Source organism: Ostrea edulis, chromosome 4 (assembly GCF_947568905.1).
Source record: "Ostrea edulis chromosome 4, xbOstEdul1.1, whole genome shotgun sequence".
Taxonomy (NCBI): domain Eukaryota; kingdom Metazoa; phylum Mollusca; class Bivalvia; order Ostreida; family Ostreidae; genus Ostrea; species Ostrea edulis.
Window position 1 is genome coordinate 93545949 of NC_079167.1, and position 22918 is coordinate 93568866.

Here is a 22918-nt window from a genome sequence, read left to right on the forward strand (position 1 = left end):
TTAAACTTTCAGATCAGGTGAGCTAAAAAAGTTTGCTTTTTAATCAAAATCAAGGTCATGCTTATATGCATTAAACAATGAAATGATACATGTTTCTTTCTAAGAGGAAATGAAAATTGAGATGTTTTCCATAAAAGTTCAATAGAGGCAGTGGAGACCCCGACCTAGAGTTCTACTGAGTAAGTGTATGGTCCGATTGTGCACATCACGAACTCTGGTCGTCTAAATGTTTAAATCCTCATCCATTTGAGGAAAAATTAACAACACTATATAATATTACAATTTAATGTAATAATATCACACATCAAATGATAAGTTTGCTGGTTACAATACCAGGGTATGTTTAATTGACTACATGTTAGTAAAATAATTAATAGAAGATTAACGTAAACAGATCACTTACTCAGTTTTTTGATCTGCTTATGCTCTCAACAATACTTGTGGGGAGCAAATTGGACCAAAAACCCTCAGCTTGCGAAGATGAAACAGGATGTTAAGTACATCATTGATCGACTTGTACAAAGAATATAGATAAAAGCCCACATAACAGAAATTTAATGCAGTCACACCTTAAAAAAGATTAATTTTTTAAACATAAGATGGCTGATCTCTTGCAGTGATTGTCAAAAGTTCTAGAACCTTAAGATAATTAAGCTTCACCCTCATGTGATGTTGCATTATAATGGGTTTAAACTAGAAAATCTGTATTAATTAATTTCGAAATCATACTTTAATTTAATTAATAATCAAAGAAAATATATATGTTACCACCTTTTTAAAGACAAGATCGGATATACATATAAGATATAAGTATATGAAAGTGCACATTTTCATTAAACAGCATAATATAAAATGCATAAAAATTAGTTACAATGACAAAATTTCAATATCAAGAGTTTTTAAAAAAATGCTACTTTAGAGTAATATATAAATCCTTTGTATTTCAGGAGTCCTACAATAGAGAAAACAACAACTTGGGAGTTACTGCCCATGAAAACATTTTCAAAGTATACAAAATTGGCTATTTAGAGAAAATATTAAATTTTTGAGTATCATTTTTAAAAAAAAGAATGTACCCAGTGAATGAATTTTCTACAATAGATATATTTCTATTACATGCACATAATCTAATTGCATATTTTACAAAATCTTATGTCACATGTTAACTTCGAACACAATTGTATCAGTAAATTTTGAGGACTTCAGGACACCATGAACTGACACACTCTACACAATTCAAATCCACATAAGGGCAAAATCAATGTTTTTCATCTCATTTTTGAGATCTAAAAGATGAATACTGTAGAAAATGAAGCAATACTGTGACATCAGAGACAGAAACATGCTTTCCATCTGTTTATATCTGCAATAGTAAAGTAAGTGTAGATTTGAACATACTTAATGCTTAATTATCACATGCATGTAGTCCTATATGTTACATGACATAATGGAGGGATATTGTCCGATTTGAATTTCAATAACAGAGAAAACTATGTTTAAAGTAAATATTGTGACCCTTTTTACAAATTGTCTGCTACAAAACCACTCGAGGTCTAGCCCTCTTCATTGCATCTTCACAACATCATACTTATTTTACATAAGGAACAGTTGCCAATCTCTGGAAAAATTCATGTGAATACTGGAATTGTTAGTGTATTTGTTTCAATATGGATTTGTGCAAAGCTGGAGTTTCCTATTTGAGATATTTTTTGCTGACAATGGTTTTCAGGCAGTAGAAGTTGCACATTGGTGCCTTGAATGGTGCTGGAATGTCTCGAGCTTTTCCAAGGAAAGGATTAAAGAAAGTGGCATAGAAAGATCCACTGCTATTTCCAAGGATCAGGATTTCTCCATTGTGCATCACAGCACCAAAGTGATCGAATTTTCGAATTGTGCAGACAACGGAAGCCCCTCTATCTTCAGAATACTCAACAATCTGTCCCTCCCGGAAAACGAGAATCAATTTGTCCTCGAAGTGCACAGCCCTACCCATGCTGCCAGCACACGAGTCTGGCAAGTTACCAAGCAAACCCTTGGTTCTGTTGGCAACATCAAAGTACTGAATCACTGATGCTGACGTTCGATCTTTCAACTTTCCACCAAAGGTGATGATTCGTGTCCCAAAGACAGCAGCAGTCATGGAGGACACAGGGACCTCGAGATGACCTACTTCTTCATAGGTTGCTGTCTCTGGGTCAAACTTTTCAATGCTGGAAAGGGTTTCATTAGATCTGGAGGTTCCTCCCACCAAGTACAGGCATCTACCAACAGCAACCATGGAATGGGACCACCTCTCGGTCACCATGGGCTTGCACTCCGTCCATGTATTGTGTTCTGTGTTGAAGTGAAGCATCAGATTCTGTTGGTTGTAACCTCCTGAAATGTAGATATCTCTGTCTAGTATGCAGACGGCAAAACATGGGCCTGGTTCCATGGGAAGCGTAGAAAACTTGAACTTTTTATCGTGTCTGAAGCTGTAACATAAGACTTCAATCTTCTGAGGATTTGGTTCTCTACTCCTTGTTCCCACCATGCAGACTACCTCTTCGTGTCTATACTCAGATTCTGGACAGGAGTATTCGTTGGGGAAAGATGAGTTTATTTCATCGATGGCCTTTAGAACAAGACTGCGGCAACCTGAGCATTCCTCAATCTCTTCACAGTCTTTGATGTTGCACAGATAATCCAGGGACATCTGCTTCAGATGCAGTGCCTGGAAAACTGTCTTAAGACCCTTTTTTCTGGCTTTGTCTCCACTCACCCACCTCAGAACAGCATCACAGACATCCTCTTCTTTGACTGTAAACAAATCCTTGCATTCTATGATCTGAATCAGTTCATCTTGAGACAGATGTAAGAATTCTTCACATTTGGAAACTTCTGGAAAATTCTGCTGGATGGCTTTCCAGCTTTCTTCTAGCAGTTTAGGAAGACCATGCCCAGTAGACATTTTCCAGATTCCAATACAGTTATTGTGATTCAAACTCGTCTCAAGAAATGTGCTACAAATAGACTGGAGACCCTTGATTTGTAGCATTGCTGAGCAGGAAAGCAGATGGTAGACATTGCTATCCTTCACGGAGCTTTGCCCTGTATACATGTACTCTAAGGCCATTCTAAAAATGTCCTTGTCCAAGTCCTTCAGATGAACTTTTGGTAAATCACTCTCCTTAAACTCTGAAAAGTAACATGTAGAAAAGATGTACAAGATCGGTTCTAACAAACAGCAGAAGCCAGTTACTTATATCTCATACATATGGAGAACAGATAAATCATCAATATGCATGTACAGTGTATAAATTTCGGTAACCTTCAGATTATTTTATCTGGTATTTTGATGAAAATAGCTATATGTTTGTATTAGGGAATGGAAATCACAAATCTGTGGAATCTAGATATTCATTAATACAGCTATATTTTGGGTCAATAGTCCATCATATACATTCTACTTGTTCATAGAAAATTTCTTTTTTTTAAAACCTATATACCGGTAGTACAATATCATTAAGCAGCAAAATTCATTCCATAACATAAAAACCAAAGTGAAATAATTTCAGCATAAATTTTTGATTTTTGTCTGGTGATGATGAGATTTATATACATACTTGAAGTGAACATGGTTTTGAAGTAGTGAGACATTGAGGCCAGGATGACACGGTGACAATTGAAGATCTCTCCTTCCACCTCGATCTGGACATCTGCAAACAGTGAGTTACAGAGTGACTCCGTCAGTCCATGGGACAGCTCCTCGAAGTACTGGAGCTTTGGATACACATCCATCACTGATGCTATCTCTTCTGAAGTTGGCATATGTCTTGTTTACAAATCACTGGAAGGACAATTCATTGTTAGAAAATACAGAGACATTCATAAACGAGATAAGCACTTTTCCAAAGTTCTCACATGGCGCAATATTTCAATGAAAACACACATTTCGACTTACATTACTTATCAACAAAGTATCAAATTTTCACAAGTCACGTCAAAGTAATATGAAAGTAGAGTTTCACAAGATGACACACGTCAAAAGTCGGCCAACTTAACAACATTTTGACAATATTTTTTTTAGCATTTGTCTATTTGATTTGCTAATTCAGTGGAATCCTCTTAATGTGCCGTTTTATTTTCCAAGTTAATTCATCATAATACGCAGATCATCATAATAAACAACATTATTGGTATACAATAATCTATAATTATGCCCCCTTAAAAGAAGGGCATATTGCTAAATGCATCTGTCCGTCGGCATGTTGGATGAAAGACCATTTGTTGTCCACTCAATATCTTGAGAACCATTCACTTGATCATAATATTTCTGATATGGGTTGATTATGAGTAGATTGAGTGATTGATTGAATGTCCCTCTTGGGAATATTCACTCATATGGAGACGTCACCACTGCTGGTGAAGGGCTGCAAAATTTAGGCCTATGCTCAGCGCTTATGGCCATTGAGCAGGGAGGGATTTTTATCGTGCCACACCTGCTGTGACACGGGACCTCTGTTTTTGCGGTCTCATCCAAAGGACCGCCCCATTTAGTTGCCTACTACAACAAGCAAGGGGTACTGAGGACCTATTCTAACTCGGATCGAAGAGGACTCCTATTGATTTTCAGATCCAAAGGTCAACCCACTCTGGACATTGGAAGATACTGTCCGCTCAATATCTTGACAACCCTTTGCTTGACAGACATAAAAAACTTGGTACACTGGTATATCTTAAGAAGATGACTCGTATTGATTTTGAGGTCACATGGTGAAAGGTCAAGTGTCATACTGGACATAAGAAAATACTGTCCACTCAATATCTTGAAAACCCTTTGCTTGACAAGACATCAAACTTATTACACTGGTACATCCTAAGGATTAGATGACCCACTATCAATTTAAAGGTCACATGGTCAAAGATCAAGAGTCTAACTGGACATAGGAATAGCTGTCAACTCAATATCTCGAGAACCATTTGCTTGACAAACTTGGTACACTGGTACATCATAAGGAGTAGATGACCCCTTAAATAATTAGATCCCAATGTTAAGGGTCAAACTAGACATAGTAATACATGCATATTGTCTCCTATATTTCAAGAATCATTTGCTTGATTGACACCAAACTTGGTACACTAGTACATCCTTAGGAGTAGATGAACCCTATTGATTGTTAGGTCACAAGGTCAATCCACTCAATATCTTGAATTGGTTTGGCACTAGTACTGTCAAATAAATGATGCATGTGTATATAACTTTTCACTTTAGCAACACAGGAGGCATATTTGTTTTACATACAGAAGCAGGTCACGGTGAACATAATATTCTTGCTTTCTCTTGTAGATATGCATAGTATCTATTGAATTCATGAAATAAAAAATTTAGCATTTTACCTTCCAATGTCAGGAGTTTACAGGGGTGTGATTTTTCCTCTTTTCAGAGGAAATCCTCTGATTTGCTCAATTTTCGAGAAAATGAAACACTCTGGATTTGATCTAAAGTGGCAGAAAATGATATTTTTCCAGGTAGGGTGAGGTGTTTTCCTCCCTTTTTGACCAGTTTTCCTCTGATTTCTGAGGAATTCAGTCACATCCCTGAGTTTAGCAAAGGAACAGATACTGCCCATGTTAAGTGTATTAGGTTTGACCTGGTGATGGGATCAAGAATTGAACCGGGGCCTCTTGGTTGTGTGACTGGTCGCCATGCATAATGGAGCAATACTGATCTTGTTACTGTGTCACTACATGAAAGATTCGGGTTCTGCTGCCCACTTTGTTTACAAAACAAATAATTAAAGGCCGAGGTTTTCAACAGGTCGGTTTTCCTCAGGTTAAGTTAAGTGCGGGGCGGAGCTAATTTAAGGCAGGTGTGAAGCCCCGAGGCCGAGGCAACCTTGCTAGCTTGTATATACCGTCCCTAATACACAGGGTGTTATCTGTGTTACCTGCATTACCTGTACGTTTTTGTAAGATTGAAAAAATCATAGAAGTGATTTTTCTTGTGCAGGTTAATCGAAACGTTGATAATTAAATCTAATGCATCAAACATGTAAAAATTAAATCTTGATGAATTTATTTTGTATAAATGAGAACGTTAGCCATTGAAAAATTAGGCAGAATATTCTTTCTTCTAAGTTTTCTTTTATCCATTTGACTACCTTTGTCGGATACTGGGGTATCCGATGGATGTACGACTACCAAACATACAGTTTCCAATGGGAGTTCCTACGTACTGCGGTAGATTTTCTGGCTACATGTAAGTACAGCTGATGTACCGGTCATCGTCCCATGCCCCATGATAATTATATGTGCTTAAAATAATACCACAGCTGAATAAGCTACCACTAACATGTATCATTGTAAGAGTTTTCATAAAAATATTGTCAATAGTTGCTTTGAAAATGAGCTAAACACCAACATAGGAAAGAGTGACGTGAGGTCAAGGTCACAAGGAACGTCACAGCTACCCCTAATATGTATCACTGTAAGAGTTTTCATTAATATATTGTTAAGAGTTGCTTTGTTTCAAAGTTGAAACACCAAATATGGAAAAGTGAGGTCAAAGTCACAGGAAAAGTCAAGGTAAAAAAATACTGATGCAGTTGAATAGATGATACCAACATTTATTAGCATGTAAGGTTTGATGAAAATATCTTGAATAGTTTCTTTGAAACTGAGCTAAACACAGAGCTAAACGCAAAGTGTGACAGATGGACAGACGGAAGATGGACATGACGAACACTATATGCCCCAGCCATATTTATGGCAGGGCATAAAAAAAAAGTCACCCGAGTATCATAGTCTATACAAGGAGTCTCATATTTGCATATAAGTCTCTAATGGAATCTTTTCAAAATATATACAATTTCTATTCAATTACAGAAGGAAAAATGGAAGTTTGAAGCATATACCAGTAAATCATTTTAACATTCCCTGATTTTCTATCCATTTTCATGATGTGGCCATATTGGCTCTGCCCAAGGGCCAAGCCACCTGAACCTCTGATTCAGGAGCCATGAATTTCTCAATTTAGGTAGAGAGCTTCATGGACATCATAATCATGCATTTAGTTGAGTAGAGAAGATTTTCTAAGATTTAATACATTATCACTATATGGCCATATTGGCCCACTCCAGGGCCTTAAACCTGGTCCAGAAGCCATGAATTTCACAAATAATAGGTAGAGAGTTTCATGAACAGCATTCATGCATTTACTTTTTCTCAAATATATATGGGAGTAGAGAGTAAGATTTTCTCAGATTTGATACATTTTCACTATATGTCCAAATTGGCCTCACCCTAAAGACCTAAACCCCTGATCCAGGAGCCATGAATTTCACAATTCAATTTGAGAGCTTCATGGACATTATAACAATACATTTAGTTTTTCTCAATTAGTCTATATACGAGAGTAGAGAAGATTTTCTAAGATGAAAGGTGAAGATAACGAACATGTGCAGTGATCAATCTCATAACTCCTATAAGCATTACAAAATAGAGAATTGGGCAAATATGGACCCCTGGATATACTAGGGGTGGTATCAGGTGTCTAGAAGGAGTAAGCATCCCCCGGCGACTGATCACCCCCCCCCCCCCCCCCCCCATGAGCCCTATATCTTTATCAGGTAAACATTTAATACATTTTCACTACATGTGTATATGGCCATATTGGCCCCACTCTAGGGCCTGAACCCCTGACCCAGGGGCCATGAATTTCACAATTCTTATAGCTCAGGGCTTCATGGACATTATAACCATGTATTCATTTTTTCTTCCACATGTGTGGAAGCAGAGAAGATTTTGAAAATATGGCCTTTTTTAAAAGCATATTTGGCCCAACCCATGAGGCCCCAGGAGTGGTAAGCTGAGGTAATTTATTTCACAATTTACATTCCTCTTATCCTTGAGATTCTTCACAACAAAAATGGTAACAATTGGCCCTATAGTTTTGAAGAAGTTAAAAATGTAAAATTGTTAATGGACGACGCAGAGTAACGGACAAAGAGCAACAGCAATGCCAATGCTGAAGAAGTCACCTGAGTGACTAAGGTGACCTAAAAACTTATTCATTCAAAGTTGCTGCAGTAACACTATCAGTCTGTCACTGTAGTGCAATAAGACTTTACTACATCTGATCTGAATGTACTGCCCATTCAAATTACAGTTAGGATTACTGATCCTGAAAAAAAACCTCCATTCAACTTCTTTTATTGCTTAATCGAGTACACATCCTCACCTTGATGGTCTTTGTTGATGTAAATCTTAAACATTTAGCATTTAGTGATCGAAAACTTTCAAAGAATTGAAAAGTTGAACAAAATCTTGCCAAGTAGTGTATATTGTTCTTAGTTCACAGCTGTAAAGCATTAAACAGCTCATGAAACCCTGGTCAGTCTTCTCAGACTTCTGTCTATACAATCTCTAGCAGAAAATGTTACGCAGTGAAAATTTCACTTACAAGTGTAGTCTAGCTCAGAATAAAGAAGTTTTGAGGCAATTCGGACGAAACCGCACCTTATCACCAAAGGGATTTACTGGTTTCGGTTGACACAACGAAACTAATTGCAACTGCAGGTACCTGACCTTTGCACTAATATTGTCTCCCCTGAATGACTTAGAACAGTATTTCAAAATACCCGGTAGACCGGATACGCGCGGTGTTACAAGCAATCAATCCTACCACTTCAGTTGATTTGCTACATAAAGAACCAGACGTACATAACGTCAACACCAATACACAAACGTACCTCAGTTAAATAGATTACACGTAATTAGTACCGCAAACACAGGTTGTCACGTAGCCTATACACTTGGCCAACCCTGGAACTCCATTTCACACCCGATTGCTAAAACATTATGTAACTCTTCTTTTGCCGTATAATATAAAGTAAGTACTATTCTATGGTAAATGATGAAATAACATTATGTGTAAATGAAAAATAATGAACTCCTAGATTTGTTATGTAAGAGTGTGTTTATAGTTTTATTTACATCGGGTTCGATATGTTATATATATTTTCCAACCACCATGTTTGAGAAAAATAGCTTGAAAGCAATGTGACTGCCAGTGCCAGACTATACGTTATAACTGGCGTCTAAATATTGACAGAAAATGCTCACCTGCTTTAGAAAATTGTGAGAGGAATTCGAGATGTGATCATGAATCGTCCATCTTTACGTAGAAGTTCCAGGACACAATATAAAGCAAAGCTTTCTAAAATTAAAAACCAAAACAAAGATGACATATGTCAAGCACCCGAGGACAAAACACAAACAACATCGAGACAGAAAAGAACCGTCACCAACAAAGACAACGTAACAAGTGATGTGATTTACATCGATAATGGGGAGGAACAGAGTGATGATAGTTTCAGATCTCGTGGGACACAAAACAATGAAAGGGATTACTTTCAGTGCTCACAGGAAAATTCAGCAGAAGTGTTTTGGGACTGCACATCTCCTGACATGCGTAAATTTATCCGTTCCAAAAGGAAGAAAGGGGAGAAAAGCAATGTTGGGGACATTGTGCAAACACTTTCTGAAACAAAATGTGATGGTGATTTGGAGGAGGCCAGCAAACCTGGACTTTTAGGGCTGTGGATGGACACTGATGTGGATAGTCTGTCAAAGCCAACATTAGATCTTGTTTTCTCTCCAACCAGTAGTTTTCCTCCACCTCGTGCTAACAAAGAGAAACGAGGGGCAGCTGTCACTCTGTCATCAGAGTTAAAAGAGAAATTAGCTATGAGGATGAAGGAAGAGAAATCTCCAGTATCAATCTTGCAGAACACCAAAGGCTCAGAGAAAAGAAAGAGAGCATCTGAGTCGATGGACACTGCTGAAACTGGAGAAAGTCCGTCAAAAATAAGCAAGACACTACTATCCCGTGAACAGCGTGATAAAAATGATAATATGGAAAATTCAAGTGAAACTTCCTGGAGTGAGGATGAGTTTTATGAAGATGATTCCTTTATTATCAAAGCAACACAAACTCCAAAAGTACTTAATAGAAATGTCACAGAAAATAGGGCATTAAATACCAAGTTGTGTATTAAAACACGGTCACCAGCGAAATCTGACAAGAAAGCAAAATATTTAGATCATAAAAGTGTAGCAGGTCATTCTAACAAAAGTATTTTAATTAAAAAGACTGATAAGCAAAGCTCTAAAGCTGTACAGAGACTGCAACCAGTCAAGAGAGTGTTAAACACTAATGAACATAAAAAAGATACTTCTACTGTTTCTGGGGTGAGCAAAAACAGTAAAAGAAGGAGTCTAGGATTTAATTGTAGTTTATCTGATGACATCCTTTGTCAGTTGGTGGAAAGTGACTGCAATTTAGACAGCCAGGTACAAAGTGACAAAGAAGATGAGAGTCAAAAGTCAAGGAAACCGCAAAACAGTGTATTAGTCTCAACTGCAAAAAAAGATAACTATCCTCCAAAGCCTGTTTCAGATTGTGCAAGAAAAAATTGCATGAAAAAAGTGCCCAGTGCAGATAAGTGTGTTAGTAAAATGTACACATTTGTTCCAAAAAGTCAAACAGTTCTGCAACATAAAACACTGAATGCAACAGAAACATTGTCAAACACAAAGGAGTTGATTAGAGGTCCACAAAAAGTTGGAACTACACAATTTAGTCGTGAGGGTAGTGCAGAAGTAGCAGATGAAAATGTGGATCTGTTCCAGTCAGATGAGGAGGATTTACTGAGTGAGCCCCAGGTTCTAGCATTATTAGATAGTGTGGAATCACAGGTGCCCAAAGCGGACCGTTCATTTTCAAACAGTCAGCCAAATGTTTGTTCAGAGGAGTCTTCACAGAGAGAAACCACACGCAGATGTACACCTGAAGAAATACAGCACAAAAAGGATGCAGCTATTGCCAAAAGATTGTCAAGTAGCCAACCAAACAGTACAAGAAACTCACAAGCAAAGAGCAGAACTACACAAAGTGTGTGCATTTCACCCAAGAAAGAGAGTTTAACAGAAAGTCCTTCATTAGGAGGTTCATCTAGTCCCCACAAATGCAGTCCAGAAGAAATTGAAAGAAAAAGGAATGCAGCTATCGCTAAAAGACAGAAAAAGTGTTCTGGAAATAATTCAAACAATGTGAATGTGGCAATGCCAGTATCATCATTTTTAAAAAGAAATGACGCTGTAGGACACCCAGTTGATAAGTCAGAGACTCGTGTGTGTTGTGGTGTCAAGAAAGTTATCGGGAATGCGAGTCATTCATTACAGAGTGTGATTGAAAAAAAAAGACTTGAAGCTCTGAAGAGACGAGAATTGAAACTAAGGTCTTCTCAAAGTTGTAAATCGTCTACTTAGATTTAAAATGCATATAATATGAATCTTCGATTGGTTATTGTTGATTTCTATATATATAATTATATATATATAAAACATAGTAATAAAAAAAATGTTCATCTTTCATTTATATAATGCTCAGGCCAGAGTGAAACAGATGATTGAGGTTGTGAGGGATGCTGAATTTGTTGTCTGTAAGACTTTAGAGGAAAATAACCATGCTTGTTCGACTGTCGGTCATAAGAAGGGAATTTACATGCATAATTTCTTTTTTGTACCAGCAGACTGCATTTACATATCTATGAAGCTGACAAAACTTGTGAAGTTAACTACAGAATATTGTTTATTAATTAAGCAACCTTGTTGCATTTCGGAACTTTCTGATTCATGATTTCTAGCAACTGTTAAAATTTGCATTTTAATCTGATATAAAATGTAAACCATGCTGAATCAAATAAAAAATTTACATGCAGCATCATTGAATAGCTACAGAGATGAAGAGAAAAACCTTGATTTACATTACAGTGTCCTTAAATAATGTGACAATGTACATGTCAGTTGCACATATATATCAATACGACTGAACAGGTAGGGTCAAATGTTTTAAAAGATTTGTCAGTTTACGGAAAACTACAAGCTACATGTTGTAAGTATAAGCAATGATAGGGGGAGGGGGGTGTAGATTCAGTTCATGAAATTTGTCCAATGGCACATCTTCAGTCATTGTATGAAATTGTTTGTTAGATATTGTATCTACACTATATAAGGACGATATGATGTGAGTTTCGTCAATTTATAAAAGTTCATTTTACCACCTACTTTTGCAAACTAGGCCTACTTTTACACTGCTCTTTTGACACGCTCCACTTCCGGTCAACATGGCACAACAACGGGACGCTACATTGATATGTTTATTTGATGTGGACGGAACTCTGACCGCTCCACGCCAGGTTTGTAATTTTGGGTTAGGTTATTCTGCGGTAGACAAAATTTACATCAGAGAAGGATTACTTTTTAAGATGTTGAACCAATTTTCAGTAAACTTGAAACTGTGAGGATAGAAAAAATTCGAGCTGTGGTCTTCAATGATAACATGTAGTTTGTAGATTATCAGCTTTATGTGCTAGCGATAATGAAAATCATAGATTCAAGCTAGCAAGACTATTTAAATGAAGTTGCATTACTGAGTCTTTAGAAAATGTAAAATTATTCCATGACTATAAATTGCATCATCCTTTCGACCCGGCCCAGCCCATCCATATTTTTCCAGTCTTGACAACATGAGTAGATTGGTTACTCAATTGTGAAAATACTGATGTACTTGTAGCCTTTTGCGATTTGATTAAAGCAACCAGTGTAACTCTGATTTTTCCCCCCATTTGATGCACATCATATTTTTTTATGTTCAGATTCAATGAAACAATACCCATTCTACTCAGGATTTTTTTTAGGAATCCGAAATTAAGTTGAATTAGATATTGATCTTCTCATTTGGCAGATACAGATGTGAATTTAATATTGTAAGGTTTACATATATTAGAGGTTTTTTTCCTTCCAAATGTTGGTTGCCCTCCAATGAGTCAAGGGAGGAAAATTAAGCTTTAAGCTAATCTTATCAACAGGACTATACAATTTGGCAGAATGATTTTTAAGCAGCTATACATATACTGACTCAGATTTCATTACACTCATTGCTATAAGGTTTAATAGTAGTAACAGACACAAAAGTTTCCTGTGGAAGTCTTTCAGCAGTAAAATATATATTGTAGTTTTTGTTAAAATGATGTTTTGGCATTTTTGATACAAAACTTTATCCAATAAAATTTTTTTTTGGCTTAGTGCATGGCCATTATTAATTCTTGCCAGAGAGATCTCTATATGAGCAAAGTGACGTAGGTAAGTGTTCTGGCCCATTGGCAATATATAACTAGCATGGATTATTACTAAATTAAGATATCCAAAATTATGTTGACTCTATTCCATAGAAGGCTGAAAACAGTACTGCAATGTAAATTTAGAGGGAGAAAAAAATAGTTCGGCTCTAGTTGTCAAGGGGGTGTGTCCCCATACCAAACCACTGATCAATCCAGGTTACACAAAAATAACCTGCATTCCTCAATTGGAATTTGACCAATCAGAGACAAGGATACAATAATTTAGAATTAAACTATTTATATTCAATTATTAAGACTATTCTCTTTTCTCTATTTAAAAAATATGACATGGAACATATTGTCAGAAAATTAAGTTACTGTACGTAGACAATTTTGACATACTCTTTTACAGCACCCTCCTCTTCCTGTGATCAAAAGATGATGATGGGAAAAATATGTTGAAGAGTAACCCCAAAGTGAAAAACCAGGCCCAAAGGAATTTTTCGCCCACTCGCATTGTAGAATGATTTTTGTCTTGTTTTTAATCTTCCAAAACCATATATGAATATTTGAATGCAGTGTTCGAAATTGGTTAAAAATTTGGTATAGACCACGAGTCTATGCCAAAACAAGACGACATAGACCTCATCGAATTGGCATAGACCGGAACTTTGAAAAAAAATATAACCAAAAAAAACTTATTTTCATTTACTTCTAATGTACTTAGAAAGCATATTTTTGTTCCATTTCCATAACGGTATCCTCATTTCCTCAACATTTATCAGGCGTTGACTGACCATGTAGAGGTCCTTTGGGATAACTTTAAATCTAGAAATTGGCATAGACAATTTGGTCTATCTCAATTACAATTGGCATAGACCAGTGTCATTTGACATAGTATCGGTCTATGGTTAATTTCGAACAGTGTGAATGTAATGAGTAAATTAAAAACAACCGAGTTTTGAATTCACCCATTCAGGAAAAGGGCAAAACTGTCAGCAATAAAATGGGGGCAAACATTTCTATCTTTTAATTGTGACCAAGGGTGATTATTATTCAGTGATTCATACAATAAGGAAATTCATCTCTATTGTACAGTGGGGAAGTTTATGTCTGACACACAAAGTACAGTTCTTCTTTTTAAATGCACAGCTGTTGCACATGACTTTGCAACAATTTTTATGTTTGATATTAAGGCGTTTACTAGGTTCTGGAATTTTAACACTGGTGGACTGTGGTGAAATGACTTTCTGATATCCATTTTGATTTAACATGAAAGAACCATGCTGTTACCTTGTTATGATGCCCTTGTATTTCAGGTTGCGACACAAGAAATGATAGATTTTCTGCAAAAACTGAAACAGAAATGTTACGTTGGTATTGTGGGGGGCTCAGATTTGACCAAGATCGCTGAACAGATGGGAAGTAATGGTAAGAAAAAGACTTAAAAATAAAAAAACAAAACTGTGAGGGGACTAGTGAGACATAAATAATCTAAATGAAATGTCATAATGTGTTATAAAAGTTTTTCTTTGTGTGATAAATTGTGTAAAAGAATAAAAAATTGAATCTCTTTCTTGTAGTTGTAAATGACTATGACTTTGTGTTTGCTGAGAATGGTTTAGTTGCTTATCACAATGGCAAGCAAGTAGGACAAGAGGTGAGAATGTCCTGGTGAAATTTTCAGTGCCTGCTTTAATTCTATTTTTTTTCCTGGTGCATCTTAATAGAGATTAAGAAATATACATGCAGTGCTCCCTCGATATTTTGTCAACTTTTGTTCAAGACAAATTTGGGCAATAAAACGGGGGTGACAATATAACGAATTGACCATTACGGACAATTCACTGAGCAGTCAAAAGAAATTTAATATCTTAAAGTTATTTTGACTCCATTCTGTATAAACATTTAGATTATCTTGAGTGTAATTCAGCAATTATTTGTAATTAATCTCACCACCTAAATACCTTGACAAGACTGTCACACTTCAAGGTGCTGCTCTTAATACATTTCATCGTCTACCTCGTTGACTGTACATGTAGGTCCACTCTGTCCCACTAAGTCATTCAAAGTTCCACTAATTGCACCTCCTACACAGAAGAGTTCGTATCTCGAAACTGGCGTATTGGCATTATTATCAAGGGCAAATTCTATAACATTTGACTGTGAAAATCAGTGACGTATGGCATTATGTGGGGTTGGCATTATAACGGGGGTGTTAACATTGGAGAAAATCTGTTCTTTAGGATTTTCAGGGAATAAGAGGTGTGGCATTATAATGGGGGCAATATATCGAGGGTGTACTGTACTAAACTAAGTGCAGATTTTGACCAATTGAGCTAAAAAAGAAGACTTTTAGAGAACCATATTTCAGGGGTAAAGGCTGTTAAAACATGCTTTGTTTTTCCCCCAGAATCTTCTGCACAACAAAGGAGAAGAATGCCTACAGAGTGTGATCAACTTTGCTCTGAAGTACATGTCTGAATTACAGTTACCTGCCAAAAGGTAATGTCTGAATTACAGTTACCTGCCAAAAGGAAATGTCTGAATTATAGTTACCTGCCAAAAGGTAGTGTCTGAATTACAGTTATCTGCCAAAAGGTAATGTCTGAATTAGAGTTACCTCCAGAAGGTAGTGTTTGAATTACAGCTACCTGCCAAAAGGTAATGTCTGAATTACAGTTACCTTCCAAAAGATAATGTCTGAATTAGGGATCCTGTATGGGTACTGTCATCAGGGATCCTATTTGGGTATTCATGATGGATTTTATCATTTCAAATGAAAAGGTGTCAGATTTAATTATTGCTAAGCATTGCTATATTCACATTTCCAGTGATTTTACCTTTGATATCTTTACCAATTGAAATGATAGTCATTTCCTCATGAATGTGAACAATTGATAAATAATAGTGCGACTATTTTCATAGGCTGTAAATATTCCAACAGAAATGAAAGTAAAAATAAAAGGTATTCAAATAAAATTTTTGAAAATACATGGGAGAATGAACAGTGCTTCACACCAGCAGACTTTTCATGAAGCACTTACTGTAACAAAGTATGCTGACAGAAAGTATCAGTTCATACCCTCATGTATTTTCAAAAAGAAAATTTATTTCTTAAATGTCAGACCAAAAGATAGGCTAATTCGTGTAATTACATGTATATTTTACCTAACTATGATCTTTTTTCCTTGCAGAGGAACATTTGTCGAATTCAGAAGCAGCATGTTGAATCTTTGTCCAGTTGGAAGAAGCTGTTCTCAGAAAGAAAGAGAGGCATTTGCAGAATTTGATAAGGTGCATGTCAGATGGTGCTAGTGGTGTTCCGATTATCACGGAAAAATAATTGTCGCCAATAGCTGTCCGATTCTGAGTATCAAATCTGTTTTTAGTAATTGATCATGTTCAGTTATGTGTACCATTAAAATACAGTAACAAATTTACTCTATAGAAGGCATTAAAATCTTTTGAAATAAAAAATGGGGTGGGATATAGTGCCATACGGTGATAAAGGCATGCGGCATTTTGAAGAGAAATATCAAGTTAACAGCTCACTGTGAAGCACACTACAAATTTATAATGAGGAATGTTATATTGATTTTATAAAATGAAAATTTTATATTGATTTAACCCAGTATGGTCTTTCAATTATTTCTTATAATTGTACCATTAAATTCCGATATATGGTTATGACTCTGAAAAATGATAACGTTGCAGATTAGTCGGTATACCAAGAATTATACCAGCTGTAAATGATTCCAATATGGCCATTTAAATTTCCAGTGTTTTTGCTTTTGATGTCTGTAAAAATTGTAGTAATAGCCATTTCCTTATGATTAAAAGACAGCTGTGAACAGTGCATGGTATTGAATACAGTTTGTCTATTTTACGGCTGGGAATTCCGACTGAAATGAAAGCAAAATGTAAATTTAAAAAAAGAATTTTCTTTTTGAAAATACATGGGCGTATGAACTTCCAGCGCTTAATTACACCAGCATTCTTTTCATGAAGGGCTAATATGCTTCATGGAATTTACCAGTGCAAAGCATAGCAGTTGATGCCCTCGTGTATTTTCAAAAATAAAATTCTTTTCTTAATTATGTCCTCACAAATTATACATGTATTATATCTTCATTCGTTATTCTCGCAGTGGTCAACCTGCTAAGTATCGGTTTCTGTTTTCATGCACATTTGAGTACTGATCGAATTTATACTACTGTACAAGCAGAATTTGTAGCGAGGATTTAATTTAGGCATTATTTGTGAGAGTGATGAATTCGTTAAATTTGAATATCATTAACAATTCATTCCATATCAAAGGTAATAGTTATCTTTCCTGGAATAATAAAGCCGCTGAAATTAGCTCTCACCAAATATAAATACCCATTTTTATGGAAAAATAGCTAAATTTGTGTCTCGCTGAAAATTCCACTTATACAGTATATTTACTTCCTCTCAGGAAATGCTTGTCCATTTTCACCCAAATTTGAGAACATAGCACCCTAAAGTAGATGAATATTTCTCAATGTAAACTCTCCTTCCAAGAGGAGATGAGCAACAAATGGTGTCAAATGGGTTGGGTTGGGTCGTTCAAAAAATTTATTTTGCAGAAACAGTGTAGTTTATGGTGTAGATATGGGTTCATTCAAACTGGGGTCAGGTTTGGGTGGGAATACAAGTATATCAGTAAATGTCTTCAAAAATAATTCTTTAGACCTAGTGCTCTGCAATTTGTCAAATAAATTCCCAAGCATAAGTTTATATTATAGATTAACGTACACGAATCATCCACAATACAAAAAAGTACCACAAATTCTTCAAATATAGTACCATAAAGTCTTCAAAAGTACCATAAATTCTTCTGAAGCGAACATTTATCTTTATTTCACAGAAAAATGACACAAGGAAGAAGTTTGTGGAGGCATTGTACCAGAACTTCCCGGAGGCAGGTCTGAAATTTGCCATTGGAGGACAGATCAGCATCGACGTTTTTCCTATTGGGTGGGACAAAACTTTCTGCTTACAGTTCCTGGAGAAAGACAGCTTCAAGACAATCCACTTCTTTGGAGACAAAACAGCTGCGGTGAGCCAGCTTATTAAGATTGATCTTTGTGGTTGATGAAATGATTACAGTTAACCTCTGTGGTTGATGAAATGATTACAGTTTATGTCTTTGTGGTTGATGAAGTGATTACAGTTAATGTCTCTGTGGCTGATGAAATGATTACAGTTAACGTCTGTGGTTGATGAAATGATTACAGTTAATGTCTCTGTGGCTGATGAAATGATTACAGTTAATGTCTTTGTGGTTGATGAAATGATTGCAGTTAATGTCTCTGTGGTTGATGAAATGATTACAGTTAATGTCTCTGTGGTTGATGAAATGATTACAGTTAATGTCTCTGTGGTTGATGAAATGATTACAGTTAATGTCTCTGTGGTTGATGAAATGATTACAGTTTATGTCTTTGTGGTTGATGAAGTGATTACAGTTAATGTCTCTGTGGCTGATGAAATGATTACAGTTAACGTCTGTGGTTGATGAAATGATTACAATTAATGTCTCTGTGGTTGATGAAATGATTACAGTGAATGTCTGTGTGGTTGATGAAATGATTACAGTGAATATCTTTGTGGTTGATGAAATGATTACAGTTAACGTCTGTGGTTGATGAAATGATTACAGTTAATGTCTCTGTGGTTGATGAAATGATTACAGTTAACATCTGTGGTTGATGAAATGATTACAGTTAATGTCTCTGTGGTTGATGAAATGATTACAGTTAATGTCTCTGTGGTTGATGAAATGATTACAGTTAATGTCTCTGTGGTTGATGAAATGATTACAGTTTATGTCTTTGTGGTTGATGAAATGATTACAGTTAACGTCTGTGGTTGATGAAATGATTACAGTTAATGTCTCTGTGGTTGATGAAATGATTACAGTTAACGTCTGTGGTTGATGAAATGATTACAGTTAATGTCTCTGTGGTTGATGAAATGATTACAGTTAATGTCTCTGTGGTTGATGAAATGATTACAGTTAACATCTGTGGTTGATGAAATGATTACAGTTAATGTCTTTGTGGTTGATGAAATGATTACAGTTAATGTCTTTGTGGTTGATGAAATGATTACAGTTAATGTCTTTGTGGTTGATGAAATGATTACAGTTAACGTCTGTGGTAAATGATTACAGTTTATGTCTTTGTGGTTGATGAAGTGATTGCAGTTAATGTCTCTGTGGTTGATGAAATGATTACAGTTAACGTCTGTGGTTGATGAAATGATTACAGTTTATGTCTTTGTGGTTGATGAAATGATTACAGTTAACGTCTGTGGTTGATGAAATGATTACAGTTAATGTCTCTGTGGTTGATGAAATGATTACAGTTAACATCTGTGGTTGATGAAATGATTACAGTTAATGTCTCTGTGGTTGATGAAATGATTACAGTTAATGTCTTTGTGGTTGATGAAATTATTACAATTAATGTCTCTGTGGTTGATGAAATGATTACAGTTAATGTCTTTGTGGTTGATGAAATGATTACAGTTAATGTCTTTGTGGTTGATGAAATGATTACAGTTAACGTCTGTGGTAAATGATTACAGTTTATGTCTTTGTGGTTGATGAAGTGATTGCAGTTAATGTCTCTGTGGTTGATGAAATGATTACAGTTAACGTCTGTGGTTGATGAAATGATTACAGGTTAAGATCTTTGTGGCTGATGAAATGATTACAGGTTAAGATCTTTGTGGCTGATGAAATGATTACAGTTAATGTCTCTGTGGCTGATGAAATGATTACAGTTAATGTCTTTGTGGTTGATGAAATGATTAGTTGTTTTTGTGGTTGATGAAATGATTACAGTTGTTTTTGTGGTTGATGAAATGATTACAGTTGTTTTTGTGGTTGATGAAATGATTACAGTTGTTTTATTTTTTTTATAGCTCATTTGACCTGAAAGGTTGAGTGAACTCTTCTGATTGAAATTTGTCCATTGTTTATCTATAGACTTATCACATTAACAAAATGTTTTTAAGAACCACAGGGCCAATTTCAATCAAACTGGCACAAATGAGGAATTCAAGTTTTAAGTTCTATACCGGTAAAACTAGAGGGGACTTTGGGTTTGCACTCTAGCTGTCCATTTGTCTGGCAAATCAGTTTTCTACACTTTTTTTCATCATGTTCACAGATACTCATTTGCTGTACGATGACAAGTTAACAGATCAAGGTCAATTTTGTCCCTGTCCATTGATTGTTTGCTGAGTTATGGCCCTTGGACTTAGAAAAACTAATTCTAATCCTCAGTTTTCTATCATGCATATATTCATTCAATATTTGGTACATTGCTTATCATGACAAGTTACATGTCAAATTCATTTTTTGCTTAGTTATGGTCTTTGGATATAGAATTTTCTTGTGTATAAACTGTTGACGTATGATTATTCACACAGAATATTATGGAGATGACTTGGAGACATGTACATGTATTTCTCTGCAACTTATAGAATGCTTGTTCACATTAAAGACCACACCTCTCCAAAGGGGGATAATTTGTTAAATGTGAAGTGGTTTCACTGGCATTGAGCTTTTAGGTTTATTCAAACAGTGACTGTCTACTTTAATATATATGTTCTTAAGATGATATAGATATAATTTCTTTCAAGTAGAATCAAAATAGGGCTTAAATTTTTTTGTATAGGAATACATTGGAAAACTTTCTCAATAGCACAAGGATACTACTTTTGAAATGGTATCCAATCATCGTCATGTAGTGTAGATTAAAGTTTCACCTTATGAAGCAAATGTCAGGGTCACAATGAGATTATACAGTTTATATTGGAGAAATCAGATGTTTATACATTGTACAGGTGAAGCTTATTTGTAACATTGTAAGTGATACTCCTCTATCTTTGAATGATGTCCATTAATTGATTAAACTACTGTGTATAATACTATAATTATTGTATTTCAGGGTGGAAATGACCACGAGATTTACGAGGATTCCAGGACAGTTGGCCACTCAGTGACCAGTCCTCAGGAGACAATTAAACAAGTGTCGGAGATTATTCCAGGTTTATAATGATAGCTGCCTATAGACATGCAATTTGTTGTTATAGATGCGGAGGACTGTCGTCTGAATTCGTGAGAAATCCAACTGCCTGATGGAATGAGAGCTATAAAGAACTCCATTGCTGACTCTTGCATGTTTGAGGGATTGAGAGGGGTGAAGAATCTTATTACTGTCTGTAAATTTCATGTACTACATATTTAAATATTGGGAGGTATGAAGATTGTGGCAATCTCGAGTACCTAAGCAGGCCTTCACGAGATCTTGTTCATTCCAAAACTTTCAATGTTTTTATACAGGTTTTCATCATGCTCATGTTAATTTTAACTGATGAAACACCTGTGTATTGTTATGTATAAATTAATAAGTGTACTTGGTTCTGTATGCAATTATTTTATACTCAATTTTTTTCTTTGTCAACGATATTGTAGCAAGACCTTTGAAATAAAAAATATACATGCCAGATCATAATTCTCATATTTCAAAGTATTATTACATTTCCTCCAGTGATTTTATGGCCAGCGTGGCAAGAGTATATCAGTCGTTAGCCCAGTCAATCCTTCATTTGTCTCGGGGTGTGTTAGGTTAATAGCTTATTTAGAATTTATCAAATACACCCTCATTAGACTTCATACACAAATCTTTTAACTTTTGACCTCCCAAATGGCCTTGACCTCTTTTCTCCATCATGAAGGATGCAGTTTGGGACTGCAGCTATGGTTGTTATATTTATTTTCAAATCCGATTTAACTTTGTAGACAGTACAATTGCCATTCACATCAAACGTACACTTGTAGTGCTTGCACAGAATGGCCTACCAGATTCTGAAGTGACCTACATACTTGTATTACATGTACACATGCATGTATATCAGATTGAATTGGTAAAGAAAGACGTTTGTATTACGTCTCTTGGTTAAAGTACAAGTGCTGCGTAGACTAAACTTAATTGAGTTAACTTTATTAATTGTGAATGAATACCATTAAAATTTACAAAAAAATAGGTTACATGAAACTTGTGCATTCTGGAATCTTCCTTATGACAATTACACCACCTGGTTGGCCGTTCATATCCATGGACTTGGGATAGATAGTTTCTTACGTTCTTCTTGACATCTATAGTTATATGCTCATGTATCCTGTAATACAATATTCAGAGCGACTGTTCTAAATTTATGGGTTTTCCTTCTCAATCAAGAGAAAATACTCGTGTTGCTTTTATATTGACATAAATTCATTTTACCATTAAAAAGTAGGCATATTTATACATATGTACTTTAGTCCAAATATATCAGAGATGACGGCGCTCATTTTCCTGTGAAATAATCTATCAGATGATTAATACATAGCACAACATTAATGTCAATACACCAATATAATTAAAAGAAACTTTGCACGATTCTTTTCGATTCAATAAATGAAGTCGAGCTAAAATATATTTACAGTTTGAACACTATAATAAAGCTATATGTATATTGTTATACATATAGATCGTATACCAAGGTCAGAGTTCACCTTTTGTTGGAAGATTAAAACTTGTGTTAATATGCTCAATTTCTTTTATTGGAAAAAAAAAGAAGGCAAAAATATGACTGAATTATAGTACATGTATATTATTTTGCATATATTTTTATGGTTTCCCCAAGACAACCCAGAGAAAGTTGATAGGGTT

General features: G+C 35.5%; 2 protein-coding genes across 5 annotated transcripts; one reads left to right on the plus strand and one right to left on the minus strand.

The window, feature by feature from the left end:
* Nucleotides 1-271: 271 nt before the first annotated feature.
* LOC125668765 (kelch-like protein 10) lies at nucleotides 272-9126 on the minus strand. Of its 4 annotated transcripts, none has more exons than XM_048903173.2 (3): nucleotides 9106-9126; nucleotides 3606-3829; nucleotides 272-3177 (listed from the first exon to the last, which is right to left on the minus strand). In XM_048903173.2, exons 2-3 carry the CDS (start codon nucleotides 3808-3810, stop codon nucleotides 1694-1696), a joined length of 1689 nt encoding a protein of 562 aa, XP_048759130.2. In that variant the 5' UTR covers nucleotides 3811-3829; nucleotides 9106-9126; the 3' UTR covers nucleotides 272-1693. The 4 variants fall into 4 exon arrangements, with proteins under 4 accessions (XP_048759130.2, XP_048759133.2, XP_048759129.2 ...); XM_048903176.2 differs by lacking the exon at nucleotides 9106-9126 and adding an exon at nucleotides 8500-8859; XM_048903172.2 differs by lacking the exon at nucleotides 9106-9126 and adding an exon at nucleotides 8733-8855.
* LOC125669252 (uncharacterized) lies at nucleotides 9004-21713 on the plus strand. The gene is made up of 8 exons (XM_048903690.2): nucleotides 9004-11310; nucleotides 12153-12242; nucleotides 14486-14597; nucleotides 14750-14826; nucleotides 15580-15671; nucleotides 16364-16463; nucleotides 18058-18249; nucleotides 21152-21713. Exons 1-8 carry the CDS (start codon nucleotides 9145-9147, stop codon nucleotides 21257-21259), a joined length of 2937 nt encoding a protein of 978 aa, XP_048759647.2. The 5' UTR covers nucleotides 9004-9144; the 3' UTR covers nucleotides 21260-21713.
* Nucleotides 21714-22918: the final 1205 nt, after the last annotated feature.

Coding starts and splice junctions, on each gene's coding strand:
- LOC125668765 (XM_048903173.2), bottom strand. CDS start 3,810: ATGCCAACTTCAGAAGAGATAGCATCAGTGATGGATGTGTATCCAAAG. Junction 3,178..3,605: donor CAAAACCATGTTCACTTCAA/GTATGTATATAA, acceptor GTTACTTTTCAG/AGTTTAAGGAGAGTGATTTA.
- LOC125669252 (XM_048903690.2), top strand. CDS start 9,145: ATGAATCGTCCATCTTTACGTAGAAGTTCCAGGACACAATATAAAGCA. Junction 11,311..12,152: donor AAAGTTGTAAATCGTCTACT/TAGATTTAAAAT, acceptor CTCTTTTGACAC/GCTCCACTTCCGGTCAACAT. Junction 12,243..14,485: donor CTCTGACCGCTCCACGCCAG/GTTTGTAATTTT, acceptor CTTGTATTTCAG/GTTGCGACACAAGAAATGAT.